This window comes from Panthera onca, chromosome A2 (assembly GCF_046562875.1).
Source record: "Panthera onca isolate mPanOnc1 chromosome A2, mPanOnc1 haplotype 2, whole genome shotgun sequence".
Classification (NCBI taxonomy): domain Eukaryota; kingdom Metazoa; phylum Chordata; class Mammalia; order Carnivora; family Felidae; genus Panthera; species Panthera onca.
The window spans coordinates 115409824-115437080 of NC_138340.1; the positions used below are offsets into that span (position 1 = coordinate 115409824).

The 27257-nt window shown below is 38.1% G+C and overlaps 1 protein-coding gene across 4 annotated transcripts in view; it reads right to left on the minus strand.

The window, feature by feature from the left end:
- IGF2BP3 (insulin like growth factor 2 mRNA binding protein 3) overlaps positions 1–27257 on the minus strand; it is a 154480-nt gene that overhangs the window by 43792 nt on the left and 83431 nt on the right. For all 4 annotated transcript variants that reach the window (XM_060632712.3, XM_060632711.3, XM_060632714.3 and 1 more), the window contains exons 4-5: positions 2745–2796; positions 2589–2652 (exon numbers count right to left, since the gene is read on the minus strand). In XM_060632712.3, coding sequence (XP_060488695.1) covers positions 2589–2652; positions 2745–2796 — 116 coding nt within the window. The remainder of the gene's footprint in view (positions 1–2588; positions 2653–2744; positions 2797–27257) is intronic.

Consider the following 27257-nt stretch of genomic DNA (forward strand, 5'->3'; position numbering starts at 1 on the left):
AAAATCAGGTGATCCCCTTCCATTACTTTTGTCACAGGGAGGCCCATCCTTGAGGTCAAGGACTTTGCCTTTATTCATTCCTATCTTTTGGTCAATAGCTGGTAATCAATAAATGTTACCTGATTAACTATTAGAATAAGGGATATGATGACTACTTCCCTCATTGAACTGTCCAATTTATTTGTTTAGGTTACCTAACTACCTACATTAAAAATTCCTAAACATTTTTTCCTCCCTCCTTGGGATCAACAGGACCCTGCCAATTTCTAACAACCACTACAAAGTATCTTTAGATTAAAAAAAATGTCTCCACATTCACATTGCTGTCATGTTAAGATTAATGTCCACAGTACTTCTGCTTTGACTAGCCAGTCTACACTTCTTGTGCTTGTACTCTTAAGAAGTTGGAATTTTTTTAAGGGGGAGGGGAGTGCTAAATGTCAACCTGTCTCTACTTAAGGTCCTTCTATGTCTCTTCAAAGCTATGTAAGTTAAGTCTCCTTATAAGTAAGTAACTGTTGGGGCACCTGGGTGGCTCAGTTGGTTAAGTGTCCAACACTCAATTTTGGATCAAGTCATGATCTCACAGATAGTGAGATAAAGCCCTGCGACGGGCTCTGCACTGACAGTGTGGAGCCTGCTTATGATTCTGTCTCTGTCTCTCTCTGTCTCTCTGATCCTCTCTCATTTGTGCTCTCTCTCAAAACAAATAAACATTAAAAAAAAAAAAATAAGTATTAAGTATTTCCACCTTTACCTAGCCTCACATAAGTTTTCAAATAAGACAACTAGGAAAGGCCTCGATCTCTGAATATCCTTAGATTTAGAATGTTATCTCATATATTCTGTGTAACAGAGAGATGACTCTACCAAGTATTCATTACAGATCTTTGTAAAGACTGAAGTATAGAAGAAAAAATGGAGCTTCTGCGTTCTTACTGCCCTCACTTTGATACCCCAATCTACTTTCCCGTTTTTCCCCTAACATGATTTGGTTGAAGAAAAAGTTTGTTTTACAACTTGCATCATAATTTCTATAATATCCAAACACCTTCTATGAACTTGAATTTTTTCAAATGAAGGAAGGATACAAACAGAAGTAAAAATAATATACCTTTAAACATATCCAAAGTTTCATTATTAAAACATTAAAGGTGAATCTCCTCGATCAGCAAAGTCTGATGAAGCCCCATGTTAGGGAGAATAAAAGGAAATGGACTTTCAGGGTGCTGATGAAAATTTAAAGTAGTTCAAACTCTATGAAGGCTAACTTGCCAGCCTCGCTATCCAACAACAAAAAAGTACATACATCCTGACTTAGTAAATTTAACTCCAGGAATTTAACCCTAAGGCGATATTCACATATATGCAAAATGACATGCAAAAAGGGATTCACTATAGCACTGTTCATAACTGCTAAAAATTTAATAAACAACTTAATACCCATTTTGGGACTAAGTCATTCCACATCCATACAGTCAAATCCTAAGGTATCATGTGTGCAAAAAGGAGGAAATATTCACACATCTGTCTTCCGTGTTGTTAGTTACCTCTGAGAAAGGAAACAAAGTAATTGGGGACAATATTGGAAGGAAGATTTGCACTGTATACATCTCTGCACCTTGTAAAATTTTGAACCATGTTAATATCACCATTTAAAAAAATAAAGCTCCATTTGGGTTATGCAAATTTCCATCTCCCCAGCCCTATCTTTCCTTTCATAGTCCCTCCCTGAGTGGGTACTACTTTTGGTAACCTAGCTCTATTCCCACCCTTGCAGGGGGTTTCATCTTTTCCTTTTAGGGCTCAGGGTCAGCCAGCATGGTCTTTCCTCTCACCTTTCCACACAGAGACAACAGGCAGTCTGTTCCTGCCTGTACTTTATCTGGAGGTGGTTAAGACTTCCATGGTCTACTGACACTCAGCACTTGCATGCCATTCCTAGGCATGTTTGTGCTCTGAGTAGCTCTATCCAAGGCAGTGTGTGTGGCATCCTCACTTTCTTTTCTCTAGTGCTCAGCCAGTTCATTAGATCACTCCCAAGCCTACAGAATTATCTTTTCCTAGGGGAGATTTTTTGATCTGCAAAGTTTTGCCTCTCTCAATTGCATTGGAATATGTTTTTCAAATCAAAAAGCAAATTACATTGATCCAATGTCTGCATGCTCCTAAATTATAATTGTCATCAATAAAAAAAAAATCAGTGACCAAGAAAACTTAACATTTAACACCGGTGGTAGTTTAACACATGATCAACTTACCAGCTTTACATAAAATAGCAATGTTATGTATCAGTAAGAACAACAAGTCTTTACGTAATTTGGCAAGGATACCCAGGCCCAGAGCTTTTTGCAAATAGGATGTAATGCAGCGTCATACAATACCACTCTATTATTGGCATTAAAGACATATGAAAAATGTAGTAAAACTTTACTAATACAGATTCTTATTAGACATTCAAATTTAAAAAGAATTGCAGGGTCAAACTGTGCAAAATAAAATTTATTTCTGCTACCCAACAGCCCAAAATGTAAGCACTAAACTTAACCTAGTTATTACGTATAGATTAAAAGTTTCAAACTGCTTACTGTCTAGCTTGGTCCTTACTGGAATAGGTTACATTTACGACTGCAGTTTCCGAGTCAGTGTTCACTAGAGGAAGAGAAAAGTGAAGAAAAAAAAAGTTAGTTTTCTTTCTATTTCCTTCCTTTTAAAAATTTGAACGCAATTGAGAAGACATGTACCTTGCTCACAGCTTTCCACCACTCCATACTGGACTAGTAAACTATCCAGCACCTATCAGGAGGGGGAGAAAAAATTACAAATTTTCAATTTCCCAAGTTATTAACAAGGGCAGAAATAGGTTTTAAAATCACAAAGTAACTGTGATGGAAAAGAGCCAAAAAAAAAGAAATTAACTGGGGTTTTGGGACTAAAGAAGCAAGGGAAGGGCACCATAGAAAGTTCGTAGAGGGCTTCTCTCTCCTGCCTACTTCCAGATCCCTGACTTTAACCTCATTTCCTTTGGTGAAACAAGAAGTTAAGTGGCTCAGCAAGGTGTTCAAAGCCATAACCGCCTGATTCCTGAGGCTGGAGAATAAAGAAGCATGTAATTCTCATACATTTATCAACACATCATCATTTGAGACAAGGCCCCAAGTAAAATGTTCCTTTTCAAAGAACTTCCTTTTACAGCTACTATGGGCACATCAGAACAGACTACTCTCAAGGCAGACTGGTAGTATGAAGAGAATAGTTGATATTCTACCTGTCTTAAAGATTAGCCTAAATGACCTGAAATTAATTTAATACTGTTGGAAAATGTACAATTTGAAACTATGTTTTTACCATTTTTCCTGTAGTTGCATTATTCTGAGCATGTTATTCTAAAGAGAAGCTGTTAAAACAGTAACTAAATTCTTTTATAGTATAAAATGTAGATGTACATCTCGTCTCATCAGTATAAACCAAATTTGACTGTCCTTAGCTTCCAAGAACTGTAAAAAGTCTTTCTTGAAAAGTAAAACAAGTTTTTATTAATTTATAGTGAACCACTTATCAGTTTAATTGCAAAATTAAAGGACAGCCCCTTCAGAATGTTTTCTGCCTCCAAGAACATAGTAAACCAGTGAGAAACACATTAAATAAATTTTTATGTTAATTCCCAACTTTATGCAATTTCTTCTAAACAAACGTTCATCTCATGTGGTATCTTTCAGGCATTTATTTTGTCTACAGATTCCAGTTTGAAATTTACAGCAAGGTTTGTCTAGGGGTGAGCTTCAATTTTTTTTCCCCCATTTTAAAATAGGGTAAATACTTATTTGTTAATGGAATAGTTACCTATTTTTATACTGCATGTGGTGAATTTTGATGTGGTGAATTCCCTTTGAGTGGGGCCTATCACAGAAGCACACTAATCTTTGTCTCTAATTATAGCTATTGTTAAGTCATAAAGCTCAATATTTTATTTTTAATTCAGACTACTTAGCTGACTACATAAATTTTCATTTGCTGGGTCTTGGCCACTAAAATGTACAGTCTGCATCAACAGGAATTTTTTTGTACTATCCCTAGTGCCTAGAATGTACAGGCACAAAAAGATATTTAAATAGTTCATAAGTGAAGTGAACACTTACCCAGAGGAAATCCTAGTATAGCTTATTAGAAACAATACTCTTTATAATAGTGCTTACGTGGTTTACAGGTGAATTTCCTGTGCATGTAGTATTGATCACCGACTATTTTATAAAGGCCAAAAAACAGGACACCTCTCACAATGCCATCCAAAGAGGTAATAAGCAGCATATAATGCCTTTGAAAACACTTTTTAAGGCAACCTATAATTTTAAATCACAAATTTTTCAATACCAAAAAATTATGGTACGTAAGTTAACAGAATTCTAACAAGGCACTTTAATTCATTCCATTTTAAGTAAAGCAGCAGGAAAGGTAAATCCAGTATTTAAGATTTAGCTTTTAAGTGGAAGGCACTCTAAAAGGTGGAGATGGTGGTGGTAGTGATACAGAAGGAGTGTAGGCATTAGGAGTGAATGCCAGTTTAATGTTAATTTAAATAAAACATCATTCTTAATTCTTTCTAAAAACAATTTGTTCAGTAATACATTAGTCTCCACATAGTTTAGCTTATACCACCTTAACTTGTACTACTATACATATATATACATACATATATTTATATTTAAATATAGAATATATACACATACACAGGCATAAAATAAATACTTTTTTTTTAACTTACAAAAATCAATGAAATAGACCTCAAAATTTTCAATGCATATATTGTAGAAAGCGTAATATGTTCAAAACAAAATTGCTTGGGGGCACCTGGCTGGCTCAGTTGGTAGAACATGCAACTGATTTCGGGGTCATAAATTCGAGCCCCAGGTTGGCTGTGGAGTTTACTAAAGAAAAAAAAAAAGAAGAAGAAAGAAAAAAAAATACCAAAATTGCTTGTAGTTGCACCTTCTATTGCTATAATAAATGCTACTGGTTGTCAACGATGTGTTAAAATGTGTAACATCTCTATCAAAGTAATTAGGAACTACAATCTAAAACTAGTGAACTTTATTATATGTAAATTATAATAAAATTAGTGAATTTTATTGTATGTAAATTATACTTAAATAAACCTGACTCTAAAAACCAAAAAAAAAAAACCAAAAAAAACAAAAAAACAAAAAAAACCACAAAACTCTAATCCTTCAAAACAAAACAAAACAAAACAAAACCAATCAGAGGTGCCTGGGTGGCTCAGTCAGTTAAGTGGTTAACTCTTGGCTCAGGGCTTCGTGGGTTCAAGTCCCGCATCTAGCAGCTCCCACACTGTCTCTCTCCCTCTCTTTCTGCCCCTTCCCCAATCACACTGTCTCTGTTTCTCTCAAAATAAATAAATAAACTTAAACAAACAAAACAAAAAACCCAGGCCCAACATCAATAATTAAGAAGTACTAGTTAAGAAACAAGTTAACAACACAACCTGTATTTGGATTTCAATGGGTCTTTGTTGTTTTAATTCAAAGCTTTATACCAAAATTTGGGGGGCTAATCACAAGTGAGAGATGGAGGAAGGACTGTTAATAGCCCAATCAGATTTCCAAATCCCAAAAGGGTTTCCATCCCCCAAATGATTAGGCAGTGCTATAGCAACCCGTTTCCCTTCAGTCTATTAGTTAGTCATTTATTTGAATGTGCTATGTCAAGCAGGACTACTGAATTCGATCATGCCAGTTCAACCCACTCGAAGAGTAAATACAACTTACCCTTGATAAGTTCTGACATTTTGATTCACCCTGCATTAACTAGGAAGACAGACATTCCAGTTATCTGTCACTGAAACCACCCACCCCCTAGGTTCTGGTCTCCTCTCAGGTGTTAGAACATCTTGTATTTTCTACCTCTCCCATCTATTTCGGCTACAAATGTTTTAAATTAAACAGCCTTGTCTAAAGGTAAAAAATAAAATAAAAACTTCCATTGCCCATTTCCAACGTTTCCACAAATCTCTTAAATTCCCAGTCCTAAATGAAATTATTTTACTCAAGCCAGAAAGGAAACATTTCTCTCTGCTTCAGTAAGTCTTAAATTCCAACTGGAGGGGAAAGAAGGCATCAAAACAAAGCCCCAGAGAAAATGTCTTAGTGGAATGTCCCTTTTTTATATATTTAGGACTTAAAATTAAATCTCAAATATTCAGCCTTTTTAAAAAAAAGTTCCTCCAAATGCAGAAATAGAATCTCATGATAAATGCAAAGATTAGCATTGTCCCTTCACACAGCTGCAGAGAATTAAGATCATTCACAATTGTGTAGGGTGGAAACAATCTAAATGCTCATCACCTAATGAATGGATAGACAAAATGTAGTACAGCCATACAATGGAATAGTATTTGGCCACAAAATGGAATGAAGTACTGACATATGCTACAACATGAATGAACATTGAAAACATTATGTTAAGTAAAAGAAGCCAATAACACACACCCACACACAAAATACGTATTAAGTGATTCCATTACTAGGAAACATCCAGAAAAGGGAAATCTAGGGGCACCTGGTGGCTCAGCTGGTTAAGTGCCCAACTCTTGGTTTCGCTCAAGTCATGATCTCACAGTTTGTGAGATTGAGCCCCATGTCAGGCTCTGGGCTGACAGCATGGAGCTTGCTTGGGATTCTTTCTGCCTCTCTCTCTGTCCCTCCAGTGGTCATACTGTCTCTGTCTCTCTCAAAAATAAATAAATTTAAAAAGGGAGGGGGGGAATCTATAGAGGCAGAAAGTACATTAGTTGTTGCATAGCGCTGGTGAGTGGGAATGTAGAGGGTGGTAGCAGAAGAGGTTGCTTTTTGAGACAATTAAAAAGGTTCAACATCAACTATGGTGATGGTTGCACTTATCCATTATACTAGAAAACACTGAAAAACACACTTTAAGTGGGTGAACTGTATGTGAATTATATCTCATTAAAGCTGTTAAAGAATAACTAAGATCAGTATTACTAGATAATAGCCTAGGTTTTGGTTTGTTTGTTTTTTTTAGCACTGAAGAATACTGAAGTGTAATAAACTGCACAAAATTTGATCAGTTTTGCCATTATGTATACTCTCCTGAGACCATCACCATTATCAAGGTAAGTTTCTTCATGCCCCTCTTCAATCTAGTAGGCTGGTCTATTCATACACAAAACACTGAGATAAAGATAGTTGAAAAACGATCTTTGTCTCACACATGATCAGATTTCGTCTGCCACAGCAGCACCACATCCACCACCACCACCCTTGCCCCCAACGAAACTAGCTGTGACTCAGCTGATCCCCTATGGGCATGGAGTAATTCATGCTCTGCAGACAGACCTTCTGCTGACTACTTATTCTTTATACCCGCTGCTCCTGAGGTCCTATCAGCTCTGAACTATCTGAACTGAGAGTCTGACTGGTATCCTACCTCCGGTCCACCACCCCGTGACTATTCTCCTGGTACAAGTTACTACTCTTCAGTGGCTTCAAACTACTGACAGAAACTGTCACAACTTCAACCTGGTACAGGAGATCATCAGTGATCTGGTGCTGCCTACCTCTCCCATCATCTTCAATACACTTCCCACACACCTACTGCTCCAGTCACACCCTGAAGACTGAGTAAAGCACCCTCGTTTCCATAGCACCTGAGCTCACCTAATCCTATAAATGAAAGCAGTGTCATTTTATAATCTCTTCACTGATCTTCATTCTCCCACTAGACTAGTCATTATTAACCACAGTGATGTGATCAGTTGTCAGGTGTGTCACAAATAATCTTTTCCTAACCGTTATACTGACTTCCATACTTAAGCTGTTTATCATATAACAATAGAATCTAAACCCTCCTTGTTTGCTTCATGCATTTCAAAAGATGATGGGACAGTGCTGGGGTTACAGTCTAGTGCACTAATCTCTTCTCTTAAATCGCCTCTAGAAATGCCCCACCACCTTCATTGTGGTTCCTCCACAAAGAGCTACACTAGCCTCTAAACTTTAGAAGGAGAGGTTCCTGGGTGGCTCAGTCAGTTGAGTGTCTGACTCTTGGTTTCAGCTCAGGTCATCATCCCAGGGTCGTGAGATTGAGCCCCATTTATTGGGCTCTGCGCTGAGCATGGAGCCTGCTTAAGATTCTCTCCCCCACCCCTTTACCCCTCCCCCAGCCTTGCACACACTCTCTCAAAAAAAAATTTTTTTTTCTAAAAAGAAACTATGTACTTGCAATAAAATTTTTTTAAAAAATAAACTTTATAAGGAAAGGGACCATGTCTTTGTTATCTGAGAACTGTGTTTAGCTCAGTGAGGCACAACAAAAACTAAAGGGTTAAAAAAGAAGCCACAAAATAGTTTTTGTCTAAGAGCAAAGGAAACTAATTCCAGCTTCCTTTAGAAGTCTATAGTGATTGATATAAGCAAACAAGTATTTATTACGAATTCATATAAAAAAGATAAAGAAGTATAAAGCCACAGCCATTATAAAAACCAGTTAGGGCCCCCCGGGTGGCTTAGTCCTTTGAGCATCTGACTTCAGTTCAGGTCATTATCTCACGGTTCAGGAGTTTGAGCCCCACATCAAGCTTTCTGCTGTCAGCACAGAGCCTGCTTCGAATCCTGTACCCCTTTCTCTCTGCCCCTCCCCCTGCCTCTTAAAAATAAACAGGGGCGCCTGGGTGGCTCAGTCAGCTGAGTGTCTGACTTCGGCTCAGGTCATGATCTCACAGCTGGTGGGTTCAAGCCCCATGTCAGGCTCTGTGCTGACAGCTCAGAGCCTGGAGCCTGCTTCAGATTCTGTGTCTCCCTCTCTCTCTGCCCCTCCACCTCTCATGCTCTGTTTCTATCTCAAAAATAAATAAGCATAAAAACATTTTAAAAAAAAAGAATAAATATTAAAGAGGTGCCTGGGTTGCTCAGTTAAGTGTCTCTTGGTTTCAGCTCAGGTCATGATCTCTTGGCTCGTGAGTTCGAGCCACGCATCAGGCCCGCACTGACCGTGCAGAGCCTGCTGCTTAGCATTGATTGATTGATTGATTCATTCATTCATTCATTCATTCTCTCTCTCTCTCTCTCTCTCTCTCTCTCTCCTCTCTGCCCCTCCCGCACTCGCTCTGTCTCTCAAAATAAATAAACTTCAAAATCAATAAAATAAACATTAAAAAATGTTAAATTAAAACTCAAAGCAGGTATTTAATGCTCTCTTGCCCTACTATACACCTTCCGAAATACATGCACATGCATCCACACTCACACACCAATAAAGCTTCCAAATACCAAAACTAGGCTCAGACTTTGGGGAGGGCTTACCAGAAAGAAGTTATTTTTAACTATTCCTTATTCAACAAGAGCAAGGGGGAAAAAAAAAAAAACCTCCACAAGATAATCTCTGGGGAGCCAGGCATGTGGAGGTCAAGGGAACTTCCTTCAACTACAGGTCAACAATAACTTGTTGCTATTTATGGATAAAACCAATCCAGTAATTTTATTCTTTTATATCATCTATAAGAAGACTACCTACATTAATAAACAAAGAACACCTCTATGTTACAGGTACCCCAAAACGTTTGTAAAATTGGTACAAAATACAGATACAAAAAATTTTAAAGAAATATCCACCTTGAGGGGAGTGGGGCGCCTGTGTAGCTCAGCCAGTTAAGCCCCCAACTCCTGATCTCAGTTCAGGTCATGATCTCATGAAGGTGAGATCGAGCCCTGCGTTGGGTCCCTTGTGGGTGTGGAGCCTGCTTAGGATTCTCTCTCTCTCCCTCTGCCCCTCCTGCACCTGCTCTATTAAAAGAAACAACAACAAAAAGATCCACCTTAATGTAAATTTCCCTAAACTGTTATCATCATACTTATTTGAGTAACAAACCATTTTCTCACATCCAACTCTGTAAACAAATTTCAACTTCAGAAGGCCAACACACACAGACCCAATCTTCCACAACCTCACAAGTCATGTTGCAAACATCTTTATCACTGATAAAACCCAGAGGGCATCTCTGCCTCCATCATCCCACAAAAATGTCCCAGCATTAGAGGCACACAGAGCAAACTCATAACTTTCTAGGCACCCTCAACTTCCGCAAGTTAGATCCCCTAACATGAGGAAGAAACAGTAATTTAGAATTTTATAAAATCATGTGATCAGAGCAACTAAGAGAGACAAAAGGCCAGGTTACCAAAGACACACACAGAGCTCAAAGTCAGAGAAGACAAGCCCTCAGGAGCTCCTACCGGGCTGGACTTTATGATTGGACATCTATGCCCAAACCCAATGCTGTGTTCACTTCTCCTGTTCCTACCTTTTAGAGTCAATGGTGACCCCGTCTAGAGTTACAAATACCAAAAACCTTGCTTTAAAGCCTCGAAAATTTCACCTCATCCCCAAGAAGCTCATCAGTAAAAGTCCACCTACACATTGCTCTGGGCCTGCATGCTGCTCTCTTCTGCCACACTAGACCAAGCCTCCATGACCTACCTCTCTGCACTACTGTAGAATGCTCCAAGATCGTCTCTCCATACTCATTTCTGATTTCAATGGTTTGTTCTCAAACAGTGAGGCTTGTATTGTCAGTGTGCTAGCCACTGACTACATGTGGCTACTGGGCACTTGAAAAGTGGATTAGCCACATTTGATTAGTACAAAATACATAATATTTCAATTTTTTAAATAATTGATTACATGTTAAAATTGTAATATTTCAGACATATTAAAATACTATTAAAGTTAATATTCACCTGTTTTCCTTTTTACTTTCTCAACACGGCAATTAGAAAATTTTAAATTGCGTTAAGTGGTCTGCATTTTCTTTCTACTAGACCGTACTACCCTAAACTGATTTTTAAAAGTTGAGCTAATCAACTTACACCCTACTATTAACTCTAAGAGCTTCCCTTTGTATTGGGGAAAGGATCCAAAATCCCTAACAAGTGCCCTGAAGGCCCTGTGTGACATGCTCATCATCTAATGCCACTCTCTCCAACTACACTGGCCTTCTTTCAGTAATGAATTATGGCTGATAACATTTGGGTGCTTTCCAGTAGAAGCACTGTCTTAAATATTTTATCTATTTTAACTCATCTCATTCCACAAAATCCCATAAGGGAACATCTCATTTAATAGATGCGTTAATTATGACAAGGGGAAGTTAACAGTGTTTCAACTTGGGTAGTTAAGTGATAGACAAATGATTTAAAACCCCCACTGTCAGATTCCACAGCCCACATTGTTAACCACTTGGTCAACTACATTGCCTCATTTTCCCCACACAAAATAAAATATAGTGACACATACTGAAGCCAGTTCAATCCTTTCAATGCTGGAAGATGAAAATCAGCCTTTGATACAAAAGAACTTTATCAACCCCAAGGGTCAACAAGACTACGTAGCCCTCGTTACAAGTGCTAAATACTGTATTTCTATATATCTCAATCAGATTAAAGTATTAACCAGCATTAATTTGTTCTACATTTTATTAACAGCAATACTTGTAAAACACTCCAAGTAACATAAAGTTAGGGTCCCTTTTGACCACCTGCTTCTAAACCAGTTACTTCCCCCAAACATTTAAGGAAATCACTTTCAGTCTGATGCGTCTCTCCAAATGTTTTTACAAGTATGTGTCACATGAAAAGATGCTCAATGCCACCAATCATTAAGGGAATATAAATGAAAGCCATAGTAAGATTGCTTCACACCCATTAGAATGGGTATCATTTTTTTTTTTTTTTTTTAAGGAAAATAACAGAGGTCTTGGCAAGGATGTGAAAAAATTAGAATTCTCATACTTTGCTGGGAGAAACGTGAAATAGTGCATCCTCTATGGAAAACACTATGGCAGTTCCTCAAAAAAAAATTAAAAACAGAATTACCACACGATCCAACAATTCCACTTCTGGATATATACCCAGAAGAATTGACAGCAGGTACCCAAAGAGCTATTTGTACACCTATGTTCCTAACAAGCATTGTTCACAATTGCTGAAAGGGAGAAGCAACCCCAGTGGATAATGTAGGGTTTACATACAAATGGAATATTTATTAGTCAACCATAAGAAGAAATTAATACAGACACCTGCTATAGTATGGATAAACCATGGAAACATTACCCTAAGTGCAAGTTGAGCCAGACATAAAAGGTAACATATTTATACAACTCCATTTATCAAAATAGGTATATCCATAGAGATATATCCAGTGTTTTCCAGGGGTTGAGAGAAAGGAGAAATGGAGTGACTGCTTACAGGTAGGGTATTCTTTCTGGAGTGATGAAAATGCTCTGGAATTTGCGGTGATGGCTGTACAGTCTTGTTAATATGCAGAAACCCACTGAATTACACACTCTAAAATGATTACTTTCATAATTCTGTCAATGGTAGCTCAAGTTTTGTTTTTTAAATATTTATTTGAGAGAGAGAGCACAAGCAGGGGAGGAGCAGAAAGAGAGAAAGACACAGAATCAGAAGCAAACTCCAGGCTCTGAGCTGTCAGCCCAAAGCCCGATGTGGGGCTTGAACTCACGAGCTGTGAGTTCATGAGCTGAGCCGAAGTCAGACGCCCAACCCATTGAGCCACCTGGGCACCCCTCGAGTTTTTTTCTAAGTATGTGTGGATGCTTAGTCACACATCCACCCATAGAAGAGAATTGTTTTAAGTTAATTTTCATAAAATATATTACAGTTCTAACCACTTTACATATATTTTCTCAATTACTCCTCACAGTGTAGCTATTTTCCACATTATGAAGATGAATAAACTGAGGCAGATTTTAAGTAACTTAAAAGTAGGACATTACTGATCTTGCTTTTTTTTCCTCTCATCTGTCATCTCAGTGGTCAGTCTATGTTGGTAAAGACAAAATTAGCTTATTCTTTTTAACTGCTGCATGGATTTCCACAGTACAGGCTATTAACCTGCTGTCTTTTCTTCAGTCCCCTCAATCACAGCAGCCTCCAAACCTTGAACACTAAGCTATATGTGGCCTACCCCAACACGCCACAGAGTCTGGAGAGAGTCCAGCAGAAAACTAAGACAGCAGTGGCTGCCTGGTTATCCTGCCAGGCCTCAGCCCCCAGCTCTCCAAACAAACATAGAAAGACTAAGGAATCCCAGAAGTAAACACAAGTCTCAATAACTCACTTATTTACTCCTTGAGCAGAAAGATAGGGATTATTACTCCAAACAGCTACAAATTACTAGAGGGAAAAAGAGGGCAGTTCTAAATCCTCATTACAATTCCAACATTATCACGGGTGAAGGCACTAAAGGGGTGCCTGGGTAGCTCAGTTGGTTAAGCATCCAATTCTTGGTTTTGGCTCAGGTCATGATCTCATGGCTCATGAGATCAAACCCCAGCATCGAGCTCTGTGCTGACAGTGTGGAACCTGCTTGGGATTCTCTCTGCCTCTCTCCCTTTCTTGTGTGTGCACACACTCTCTCTCAAAATAAACTTAAAAAAAAAAAAAAAAGAGGCGCAACTGGGTGGCTCAGTCAGTTAAGCATCCAACTTCAGCTCGGGTCATGATCTCGTGATTTGTGGGTTTGGGTCCCAGGTTGGGTTTTGTGCTGACTCCAGCTCAGAGACTGGAGTCTGCTTTAGATTCTGTGTCTCCCTCTCTCTCCCCTCCCCCACTTGCACTCTCTCTCAAAAACATTAAAAACAATAATAAAAAAGAAAAAGGGAAAAAAAGTGACTCATCTCATGAGGTGAAAAATACCCAAGATTACAGTGGCCTCCAAAAGTGGTAGATCATCCCAGATGCTGGCATTTTATCCATTGCCCCTATTTAAAGTTTCTTTTAAAATGAAAAATAAAAACAGCTGGAGTAGAAAAAAGAGGTTGGTTCCAAAGTCAATACTGATAAAGACTATTTCCCCTAAGAATTATTCCTTCAGATATGCATTAGTTATTCTACTGGGTTCTATGGGGCCTTACAATAAAATACCTGCAATTGATAAATGGATAAACAATATATAGTATAATCATACACTAGAATATTGTCTGGCCATAAAAAGGAATGAAGTACATACTATAACATGGATACACCTTCAAAATGTTAAGTGAAAAAGACCCTATAATAATTCCTTTTATATAAGGTCTCCAGAACAGGCAAATCTATAGAGACAAAGTAGAAAAGTGGTTGCTAAGGGCTGGAAGAGGCTGCCAAGGAAAGGAGGTCAGTGACTATTAATGGCTATGGAGTTACTTTTTGGAATAATGGAAAATGTTCCAGAATTACACAGTGGTGGTGATGGTTCTTTATACCTCGTGAATATACTAAAAAACACTGAAATATCTGATTTGAAATATGAATTGTATGGGGTAGCTGGGTGGTTCAATCAGTTGAGCGCCCAACTGTTGATTTTGGCTCAGGTCATGATGTCACGGTCATGGGATTGAGCCTCACTGACAGCACAAAGTCTGCTTAGGATTCTCTCTTTCTCCCTCTCTCTCTCTCTGTCCCTCCCTGACTCATGCACCCTTTCTCTGTCTCGCTCTTTGAGAATAAACTGTAAAAAATATATGAGTTTTATAGTATGTGAATTATAGCTCCATTTTCTTAAAAAGAATGTTTAAGACATAACAGTATAAACTTCTACGTATAACACAATCCAACCATGTTGAAAAATGCCTATCCTACCAGATTGAACTAGGAGTCATTTAACAATATTGTCATTGGGAAGAAAGACTCTTTTTCTTCTTTCCTTCTCTTTTTCCAAATATTGTACAATGAACATGTAATCCTACAATCAAGAAAAAAATGACAACATCAAACTGGATTATATTGGCCTTTAAATTGTTTAAAAAAAAAAAAAAGTAATGCCGAGAAAATAGTGTTCTCCCGTATCCTTAAGGCTCTCACTTGGAGACAGTTCTAGAGAAACAAATGAACAAAGGGCAGAGCCAAGTGCATGAATTATTTGGGCAGAGGAAAGAAAGATCCTTACCACACCAACACATTATAACCGACCAGAACCCTGCTAAGACAGTGCTGGAAGAGAGAAAAAGTGGGGATAGAAGCGGAATCCTTCCCTCCGTTGCTATTTGTTTCCTAGGACAGACATACATTTCCTAAGTTTAGTTGCTTTTCAACAGTGGGGTGGACAAATCATCACAATATTGCCAAGCTATTGATAAAAGACACCCAAACAGATGTTCGTGGGATTTCTTCTTTCTGAAATTTACTGGTCCAGTGGGGCAAGAGTGTCTACGGGGCAAACCGGAGTTTCCCCACACTCACCCATCGTTCTCAGTCACTGGTAGTGTGTATTATTCAAGATCAAAGCCTAACCTGGAGCCCAGCTATATATTTGCTATACTTAAAAACTGCTAATTAGCTCTTGAGTACTACTTTTGGTCCAAAATTTTACTGCACAAGCTTTTCACCCAGATCTTACCCCTCTGATTGTAACATAATCCTGTTATGTGCCATTTAGAAAATATTTTATTTCCAACTTGGATAATGCCTATTACTGAAGAATTGGGACTAGAAGTGGGTATGCTCAAGTAATTTTAAACCTTTTAATAGTAATGAAGGTACACATTAACAGTAAAGTAAAAGTTAGAAGACAATGTAGTTAATGGCAAGCTTTTTAGGAAATCGAGTTCACCTCTTAGCAGCTCTATTTACTTGCCAACCAAGTTCATCTAAGATTTTTAAAGATGTTGCAAATAAATAAAATCTCAGTTTTCTAGTCTTCAAACCACTCCTCCCTTAACTGCTTCCATCTCCAACTGCACAGATTCCCAGAGTCCGGTCTAGAGTTTGCCATTCCCAGCACATAGTTGGTGTAGAAACCATACGTTCTTCTGGCTTCTACCTGGTCACTTCAAAACATACATCTACTGTATGGAGTTGTTCAATCACTATATTGTACACCTGAAACTAATATAACACTATAAAGAATATAAAACAAAATAAAATTATAAGGGCGACTGGGTGGCTCAGTCAGTTAAACATCCGACTTCAGCTCAGGTCATGATCTTGAAGTTTGTGAGTTCGAGCCCCACATTGGGCTGTGCTGACAGCTTGAAGCCTGGAGCCTGCTTCAGATTCTGTGTCTCCCTCTCTCTCTGCCCTTCTCCTGCTCATGCTCTGTCTCTCTCAAAAATAAATAAATGTCAAAAAAAATTTTTTTAATGAAATAATTAACAAAATATACATTCACATACTTGCCACCCACATGGTGATGCCATATCTCTATTATTGCTCACAAATGAATCAGTCTGAGTTTATCTAAGAAGCCAAGCCATGGGCAGCTCTCTACATCCTAGCAGCAGGTGGGACTGGAAATCTGAGCACCAATTTCTAAGAAAGATTGGAATAACTTGTTAAATTCCTCAATTATATAAAGGCTATTTCCATGTATTCAGCCAGGAAAACAACAAAAATCCACTATATTACATGAATTTTGAATGTAAAACCCTTGAGTTTACCCAGGGCTCTCAGGGAGAAAAATCCACCCAAACTACTGTTTTTATTTACTATTTAGTTCAAGACTATTATCATGTACCGCTCTCCAAACTCACCTCTCACCCATTCCCAACTACAGGCTGTCCCTAACTCACAATGATTAGATTTATGATTTTTCAACTTTACCAAGGTGCAGAAGTGATATGCATTTAGTAGGAAGTATAGTTGGCATTTTTAATTTTGATCTTTTCCTGGGCTAGTGATATGTGGTAGGACAGACACTCTTTTGTGATGCTGGGCAGCAGCAGCACAGGCGGCCTCATGATCAAGAGAGTAAACAACTGATGGACTTCAAACTATTCTGTTTTTCGGGGGTGGCTCAGTCAGTTAAGCATCTGACTCTTGATCTCAGCTCAGGTCATGATCTCACAGTTTGTGAGTTCAAGCCCCATGTCAGGCTTTGCACTGACAGCATAGAGCCTGCTTAGCATTCTGTCTGTCCCTCTCTCTGCCCCTTCCCCTGCTTGCTCTCTCCCAAAATAAATAAACTTAAAAAAATTCTATTCTTAACTTTCAGTATAGTATTCAATAAATTACATGAGGTATTCAACACTTTATTATGACACGAGTTTTCTGTTAGATGGTTATGCCCAACTGTAGGCTAATGTTAAGTGTTCTAACACATTTAAGGTAGGCTAGGCTATGCTATCGTGTTTGGTAGGTTAGGTGTATTTTTCTTTTAAGTCTATGTATTATTGTTTGAGAGAGAGAGAGAGCGCGCGTGCAGGGGAGGGGCAGAGAGAGCTGCTGACAGCAGCAAGCCTGATGCAGGACTCAAACTCACGACCATGCATGACCTGAGCCAAAGTTGGCCACTCAAACGACTGAACCACCAGGCACCCCAGCATGTTAGGTGTATTAAATGCATTTTTGACTCACGATATTCTCAATTTATGATGGGTTTACTCCCACATAATCCCACAGTAAACTGAACAAGATCTGTAATTCCTTAATAACCACTTTTAAAATGAAGCACATTTTAGATCGTATTACCTGCTAGATTGCTATTCCTGATCACCCATAGTCTTGGTTAGCTCCCTGTACTATGTGTGGAATTGTGTCCTTTAAAAATTCAAGTCCACCAGTATCTGTGAATGCTACTCAATGAGCAGCATCCTTATAAGAGGGAAGTTTGGACACAGGGAAAACACAATGTGACCACCTAGGCAGAGACTGGAGTGATACATCTACAAGCCAAACATATCAAAGACTACTGGCAACCACCAGAAGTGAGGAGAGAGGCTTGCCAGCAGCTTGATTTCAGACTGCTTGCCTCCAGAAGTGTGAGGGAATAGATTTGTTGTTCTAATTCTCACAGTTTGTGTGAATTTGTTATGGCAGCCCTATGAACCCTAGTACACGTGTCCTCACCCCATCCACCATAGTAAGCACCTTGTATTTAATCCTAGGGCTTGTCTTTTCTATTCATAGGAAAGTATAGAAGAGAACAGAATGGCCATCCGTCTGTCTACGTCAGAATTAGACTCTACCTCACTGTTAGATCTACAGTAGGCCTCAGCACACAGTTACAGACTGGAAATCCAGCATGGCAACGGTGATCCCATTCTCACTGGCAGCTCTATGTTCACATGCTATAATTAGCAACAAACATTCTTTTGATTCTCTGCATACATTAGCTCATTTAATCATCCAGACAACCTTCAGAGGTAGATATTAAACCTGTTACCAAGATGTGAACACTGAGCTTCTAAGAGGAAAAGGCCACTTGCCCAGTCAAGACAGCAAGGACATGGGGAGTTGGGATTCAGAACCCCCATGACTCTAAAGCCAGTGATCATTACACCAAAATGTACATTTCTTGAAAGATCACCACACTGAATGGAAAATTATTCTTCAAAAGCTCTTTAACACCAACAAAAAGGGCAGAAAGTGGATAAATGCTGAATGAAGCTGGTTGACAGGTGTAGGAGGATGCATCATCTACTCTCTACTTGGATAAGCTTATATATTAGTAGAGAAAATAGGAAAATAGAAGTTCTTTGTATTCATTAAAGTGATGACTGATTTTTCAAATTTACCTCAAAAGTCAAAGTTACAAATTAACATCATATTTTCTCAACAATTTTAACAATCATTCTTGGGCAAAGATGTATTATTTGTGCCATTCACTAAAATTTCACCACATAGGTCATAATCTGTAAACACAAGAACAGGTCCACAGAAAAAAATGTTCCTCTATTTCAGAGAATAGTGCAGACTTTCTGAGTAAAATGAAATTTAATCTCACCACATTTTTTCCAAGACTAGATTTCCCAGGATTCAGCTATGCCATGGGGGGGGGGGGGGGGGGGGGGGGAGGGGGGGAGTTCTTATTTTATAGACAAAAAACCAAAATTTTTTAGCAATTTTTCTAAAATTAAAAAAACTCAAGCACCATATCTGTCAGAATTTCATTTATGACCAGAAGTCAAGCTAAATACACACTCACTTATTTCACAACCAGTGCATCATCTGCCACCCCAATAATTATCCCCCACCACTTTTTGTGTGATTGTTGTATTATAACCTCTAAAGTCAAACAAAAATGGCCCTGTTCATTAATGACACCTAAGACAAGTATAAAAATCAAAATTCAGAACCCTGTAACAAAATGACTCATTTTCCTTAAGCAAAGCGAGGTGTGGAAACACTAAGTACATAGATCACTCTGATAAGCTAGTCATTAACACTAATTATTCACATACATTCAATGAATACTGATGGAGGTATAGGACAAATATTAGGACAAGTGAGTGGATGGGTTTACATGTTTACATGCAGGCCAACATGGAAACCATATAGCTGGTAAGTGACATGTCTATAATATATAAAGAACTCCATAATAAAAGACAACCCAATTTAAAAATGGGTAGAGGGTGGGTGAGTGAAATGGGTGATGGGGATTAAGGAGTAGACTTGCAATGAGCACTGGGTGATGCACGGAATTGCTGAATCACTATATTGTACACCTGAAACTAATATTACACTGCATATTAATTAAGTAGAATATTTAAAAATAAAATAAAAGTGAGCAGAGGACCTGAACAGACATTTCCTCAAAGAAGATATACAAATTGCCAAAAGCACATGAAAAGATACTTGGCATTCATCATTAGTCACTGGAGAAATGCAAACCAAAACCACAATGATAGATCACTTTAAATCCACTAGGATGGCTATAATCAAAAGGTCAGATAATCACAAAGACAACCGACCAAAGAATGTTAAGAAACTGGAGCTCTACTGCTAAGAACGTAAATTCCAGAGCGGTACAGCCACTCTAAAAAAACAGTTTGGCAGTTCCTCAAAACCTTAAACAGTTGCTTCAAGACTCCCAAGAGAAATGTAAACATGTTCACACACATGAATGTTCACAAGAGCATTATTCACAATAGCCAAAAAAAAAAGTAGAAACAACCAAAATGTCCTTCAATGAGTAAATGGGTAAACACAATGTGGTATATCCATACAACGGAGTATTATTTGGCAACAGAAAGGAAGCCAGTACTGATAGAGGCTACAACACAGAGATGCCCTGAAAACATTCTGCTAAGTTTAAGCCAGACACAAAGACTACAATGATGGTCTTTTAATAAAATGCCCAGTATAGGCAACTCTATATAGACAAAAAGATGAGTGGTTGCTTAAGGCTAAAGGGTAGGTGAGGGAAAGAGGTGATAGTGATAGCTAAAGGGTACAGGATTTCTTTCTGAGCTGAAGAAAATATTCTAAAATTAACTGTGGTGACAGTTACACATTATCTGTGAATATACTAAAAACCGCTGATTTGTACACCTTCAACAGAAAATTGTCAGACATGTGGTTATCTCAATGAAGCCATAAGAAAAGGGGGGCCTACTTCTAAGAATGAGAAACTTGAAACAATCTATACACCAACAAAAGAAATAAATTAGTCTCTTCCAATTATATAGCTATTAAAAGAGAATGGCCATGAAAGGATCTCTACAAGACACCTGACAGACACGGAAAACTAGGTCTGCAAAACAGTGCTGATTAGGTCATTCCATGTATGTCAATAACCACATGTGTATAGCCAAAAACTAAAGCATGTTCAGAAACTTCTTCACTAAACCTCTTAGTCAATGGAAATTTTCACTTTGTTTGACCTGTTATTTAAGCAGTATGTATTTTCTTTACAAAAATGAGAGTAACTTTTAGTTTACACGTTGGTGTCGTTTACATGTAGTTAGCTTCTTTGCTTTCTTCACACAGGTGTACTGGCGAAAGGACCCAGGAGTCAACCTGAAAGAGCTCCCACCAGCTAAAAACAAGACAAACTATCAGTAAAGCTAACAAAAATAGACTGAGACACAAATCAATATTATAAACTCAAGTACTGAGTATATAAACTCCAATATTTATAAGTCTTCGTTACCACTGAAGAACCCAGAACTGGTAAATAAACAGAATCAAACATTGCCTTTATTGCACGAAATGAATCTCACAGTAACCAAAGAGTATCTCTGCCAAAGTTTCTCTTTATAAAAGTGTCTCAATTAACAAATGAAAGGAGAGAACTGAAATGTCCCTTTTTGCCTCCCTTCATGAAATAATCGATTACTCAAAAACTACGGATGCTCAATTACAAAAAGAAAACCAAGTATGTGCTTCCTGACACACATTTGTACTACCACCTATGAATTATTCTTGCTTTAAAAAAAAAAAGAGAGGGGGGGCGGTGAAAAAGAAAATCCTGCATATCGCCCAACTTTTTGTGGGCAACCCAGTGGAATCACTCGGAGAAGCTAAAATAGCCCTAACCCTGGAGTTTTGATTTAATCAGTTATGTTTAATTTAAATATGGCCTGGACATTCAAATTTTTTGTGAGGCTCCCCAGGTGGTTCTAACACGTAGCCAAAGTGAAGATCACTGCTCTAGATCTAACTACCACTTCACAAGAATACAGAGGACTGAGAAACCAAACTATAAGCGTAAAATCAACTCATCTATTGTAACAGCATAAAAAATCCAGTTTCTTGCACAAATAGCAAGGTAACAAAATGGAATGAAAATCCAAAGATTTAGGGCTTCAAAGTGGGACACTGGCTGGCTCAGTCAGTGGAGCATGGAGACTCCTGATCTCAGGGTTGTGAGTTCAAGACCCATGTTGGGTATAAAGATAACTTAAAAAATAAAATCTTAAAAAAACGGGGGTGGGGGGTGGCACCTGGGTGGCTCAGTCAGTTAAGCATCTGACTCTTGATTTTGGCTCAGGTCATGATCTTGCAGTTCATGGGATTGAGTCCTTTGTCAGGCTCCGTGCTGACAACATGGAGCCTGTTTGGGATTCCCTGTCCCTCTCTCTCTCTCTGCCCCTTCCCTACTTGTGCACATGTGCACACTCTGTCTCAAAATACATAAACTAAAAAAAAAAAAAAAAAAGGCTTAAGAGAAATCAACCAGCTGCAAAGTATGGACCTTATTTGGATCTAATGTTGGAAGGGAGGGGTAGCATATAGAGGAAATAAGATTGGCCATAAAATGATAATCGAAGTTAGGGGATAGGCTCATGGAGTCAATCATTATACTACTCTCTTTAAATCTGTATACGTTTCAAACTACCCATTTTAGAAAGCTTTAAAGATGTGAAACATTTTTTCAAGTTAAAGATCTACCAATATGGCTAAAGAATGAGCATACTGTTGACACAAATCAGTAAGAAAATGAAAATTACTTCCTATATTCTTTAAATGACACTTTTAAGAAAATGAGGAGACACACAAATGACAAGACTGGAAGCAAATATTTGCAAAGTACTTATCTGATAAAAAGCTTATATCAGAATACATACTTTATAGATTTATATACATATATATATATATATAATCAGAAATCTCAAAACTCAGTAGGAAAACAAGTTTTCAAATGTTCAAAAGATTTAAATAGAACATACCACCAAAAAAAAAAAAAAAATCTATGAACAGCAAATACATGAAAAAAATGTTCAATAATTTTAGTAATTAGGGAAATTCAAATTAAAACTACAATGAGATATCTATCACTTTGTATCCTTTTAGGATGGCTAAAATAAGGACGGCAAAGATGCAGAGAAACTGGAACCCTTACTAGTAGCTAGTGGGACTGTATAATGATCTAATCACTTTGGAATATAGTTTGGCAGTTCCTCAAAACATCAGGCATAGGGTTACCACAGGAGTCAGCAATTCCTGATGGAATTGCTATACTAGGTCCCTACTCAGGGAAATGACAACATATGCCCACACAAAAACTTGTACACAAATGTTCACAGCAGCGTTATTCACAATATTTAAAATGTGGAAACCATCCAAATGTCCATCAACTGATGAGTGAATGAACAAAATGTTACAGCTACACAATGGATTATTATTTAGCAACAAAAAGGGATGAAGAACAAGTAATATTTAGTTTACTCTAATTACAAAGAGATATATTCATAGAAGTGTATATATACAGGTCAGTAAGACAAATGTCCATGGAGAAGAATTCCAAATAATTTATGTTAGATATTCTGCCCTAAGGAGGTAGAACATAACTCCCCACTCTCTGAGTGTGGGCTATACACAGTGACTTCCTTTCAATGAATACAATATAGAAAGGGGATTGGGACAGGGGTCGGGAAGAGGAGTAGCTTTACAGTGAAGCAATCCAACATGCACTATTTCATCCAGGTGATCAAGCCTTAACATCAACAGTGATAAGTCATGTTGACAGTATACATTCTTAATATGATGTAACAGGTACAGCATCTTACCTCTGTGGTTTCCCTCCCCAGAACCCATATCTCCAGTCTAATCACGAGATAAGTTTTAGATAAGTCTTCTAGAGACATTCTGCAAAATACCCTATCAACACTCCTCAAAACTGTCAAGGTTATCAAAAATAAGGAAAGCCTAAAAAACTATCAGCCAAGAGGAGGCTAAGGAGGGATGACAACTAAATGTAATGTGATACCCTGGATGGGATCCAGGAAAACATGAGTAACATTAGGTAAGAACTAAGAAAATCTGAATAAAGTATGAACCTTAGTTTATTATAAACTAGGACCTCAAAACACTGGTTCATTAAATGTGAACAAATGTACCATACTAATATAAGACGTTAATAACAGGGGAGACTGGCTGGCATGTACATGGAAACTTTCTGTATGACCTTCGTAATTTTTCTGTAAATCTACAACTATTCTAAAATTTAAAGTTTACTTTAGAAAGAAAAAAAAAAAATGAAGTGGGCTCCTGGCTGGCTCAGTCCGTACAGCATTTGCCTCTTGATCTCAGGGTTTTGAGTTCAAGCTCCACACTGGGCATGGAGCCTAACTCAAAAAAAAAAAAAAAAAAAAAGGCAGCAGCACTGATATATGTTACAACACGCATGAACCTTGAAACATATTAAGTGGAAGCAGTCACAAAAAGCTGCGTATTGTATGATGTGTATTTCAAGTGCCCAGAATAGGCAAATCCACAGAGACAAAATAGATTAGTGGTTGCCAGGGGCTGGAGAGGTGTAAAAGAGAAGTGAGTCTACATGAATACAGGGTTGATTTGGAGGTGATGGGAATGTTCTAAAATTACATAGTGGTGATGTTCCACAACTCAATGAATATACTAAGAACCACTGAATTTGTACACTTCAGGAGCAAAGCTTTCATAACTTGTTGGTGGGAACATAACACGGTACAACTTTGGAAAACAGTTTGGCAGTTTCTTAAATGTTACACATATATTATGCTCACCTACTGAGAAATGTGTGTACTGAGAAATATTTAATAAAATACACTTTATGAAGCTGCACTAATGATATTTATTTAGCTAATTGTGTACAGGGATCTAAATATGATTTCAAGTCAAGTAGACTGTTGGCCATATAAATAAGCCTGGCACAGGTGTGCAGAGTTTTAAAAGAATTAGATAACCTTATGACCCAGCTATTCCACTCCTAGAATTCACCCAAGAGAAATACAAGTGTGGGAGGAAAACCTCTTTTCCTCTACCAACTTAGGTTCCATGACTGGGGAGCCTGTGAATTTAACTGACAACAGACAGATTAATGGGGGGGAGGGGGGGAGTTTATTCATATACACATGTGGAAACACAGAAGAAGTGTTTCTCCAGTAAAGCTGGGGATTTATATGGCTAACTTGATGGAGAATAAGGAGGGATGAGAAAAGGCTTCATTGCTGGAACCCGTGGGAGCTAAGGCTTGTGATAATGTTTGTTTATAAAGGAGCAAATGGTCTTTTTTCAGGCCAGTAAAACTCCCCTGGAAAGGTATTTATGTCAGCCTCCAGAAGTTTCTGTCCTCAGTCAGATAAAGGAAACCCTCAATAGGCTTCTTTCGAAATCTGTTCAGTCTCGAATGTCTTTAGGTTAAAATCATCTTCAACTCTGGAAGTCCAAGTGTGTCCCCACAAAAGTACACATCCATACAGAGCCCTGCACATGAATTTTTCTATCACCTTTATTTATAATAGTCAAAAACAAAACAATCCAAATGTCCACCAACGGACCAATACACAAATTGTAGTACTCCCACACAATGGAATCCTACTCGGATATAAAAAGGAATGAGCTACTGATTCACACAGTTTGGGTAGATCTCCAAGTAATTACGTGGACTGAAAGAAGCCAGACCTAAAGAGTACATAGGACTCTTTATATAAAATTCTAGAAAATGCAAACTAACACATAATGACAGAAAGCGGAGCAGTAGGTGCTTGAGGGGAGGAATGGGTGGTACTAAAAGGGCATAAGGAAACTTTTGGGCAATAGCTATGTTCTTTTTCTTATTGTGGTGATTGTTTCACAAGTATATACCTCTGCCAAAACTTAAATTGAATGCTTCAAAAATGTGTACTTTAGGGGCACCTGGTCAGTCAGTTAAGCATCCAACTTTGGCTCAGGTCATGATCTCATGGTTCATGAGTTCCAGCCCTGAATCACGGCTGACAGTGCAGAGCCTGCTTGGGATTCTCTCTCTCTCTCAAAACTAAATAAACATTAACCCCCCCCCCCAAAAAAGAAAGAAATCTAGTAATACGGTTTAAGTTGTTATAAATCAATAAGAAAATGAGAATTACCATGAACGTTTGACATGAGAAGAGGCTCAAACGTTTAAGAGGGAAGAACAAATGGGAGGAAATTACATGGAATAGTGTCAGTATTGTTTTATAAAATTATAAGCCTACACAGGTGGGGAAAAAAAAGAAATTAGATGATAAATCTTTACTATCTACACATTATAAATACTGCTTGCCCAGGAAGTATGAAAAGTCCTATCAGACATACACTGAGTAAACAGGCCAGAAATAGAACTAACAGCCAAAGACAGACAGTCAACATGCATTTAAAAAGTTTCACTACTGGTCAAAGTTAGGTAAACATGTCAACTAAAATAATACTATCAGTTTTTGCAGATAAGCTTGGCTAAGATTTTAAATTATTTGGCACAAATTATGCTGGAGAGAATAAGGGTGAACAATTATTCTCATCTATTACTAGGATAAGTATTAAGAACTGCAAAATTTCAACAGAAGTTTTGTAACCACAAAGGGCCTAAAAATTTACACTCCAATATGCTAATTCAACTTATATGTATACCTACATAGAAATGAGAACACACCAAGACTTTTTGTCATTTACTTGCCAAGTTTTATCTAACATATCTTTATTACTTATAATGGGGGCAGAGAGGCATTGTAGGTCATTACTTTAGTCAGGGCTTCTGAAAAAAAGCAGTTCAAAACCAAAGTACCAACTAAACAAAACCTGACCTGTCCTGACTGACCAATAGCTAAAGATACAGATAAAACAACTGAGCCAAAGGCAAGCAAAGAATACCACTTGACTGAGTAAACCACTACACCTGTGCCAAGTAGGGCTGGTTGGAAGATTTGGGTAGCAGGCAACCTCTCTGTGACAACCCCATTCTTGCACAGGAATGAAATCTCTCAGATGCCAGCTAGAACTAAACACAGAATCTCAAAGTACACCACCATGCCTTATCCCTTCCCATCCCTCCTCTTGGTCTAAGGTATACAGCACAAAGATGCCAAAGCCACAATTCCATACTGCGTAAGACTCTCACTTTGGCCAAGAAGCCTAATCACCTTAGGTTCATCTTTGCCTTTCTTTAATCTCAATTTTGTGCCTACTAAAACAGCCTCACCCCTCCGTAACACTTTCACTCTGTGCCAGGACAGCTAGGATAGCTGTGATGGGCTTTGAAAGACACTCAGACATTCTGACCTATTACTGGGGGCCCATGAAGATCTATTTTTAACTTCTTGAGAACTGAGACCCAAACAAAACACCAAACTAAGAACTGTGTTAACAAAGACCAAGGTACAACAGAGGACTTCCTTTGGACCAAGTATCATCAAACCAAGGCAAAGTAACTCAAATGTTTCATCCAAATGATTTTAAACAAACACACACTGTGGGTAGAAATAAAATAAACAGTGACAGTTGTCTGTAGACATGACCAATACATACTCTTGTTGAATAAATTGTACCATACAGAAGGCAAAATAAAATCAAGGTAAGAACTTGCACAAGACAAAGGAATGTTACGGTTTGTATGTGAATGTTCATTAACCACCACTTCTAGCCCTTACTCTTAAATGCATTAAGGGGCGACAAGGTGGCTCAGTTCATTGAGCATCGGACTCTTGGTTTTGGCTCACAGGGCATGATCCCAGAATTGTGGGGGTGGGCTCGGCAATGAGCTGGATGGAGCCTACTTGGGATTCTCTC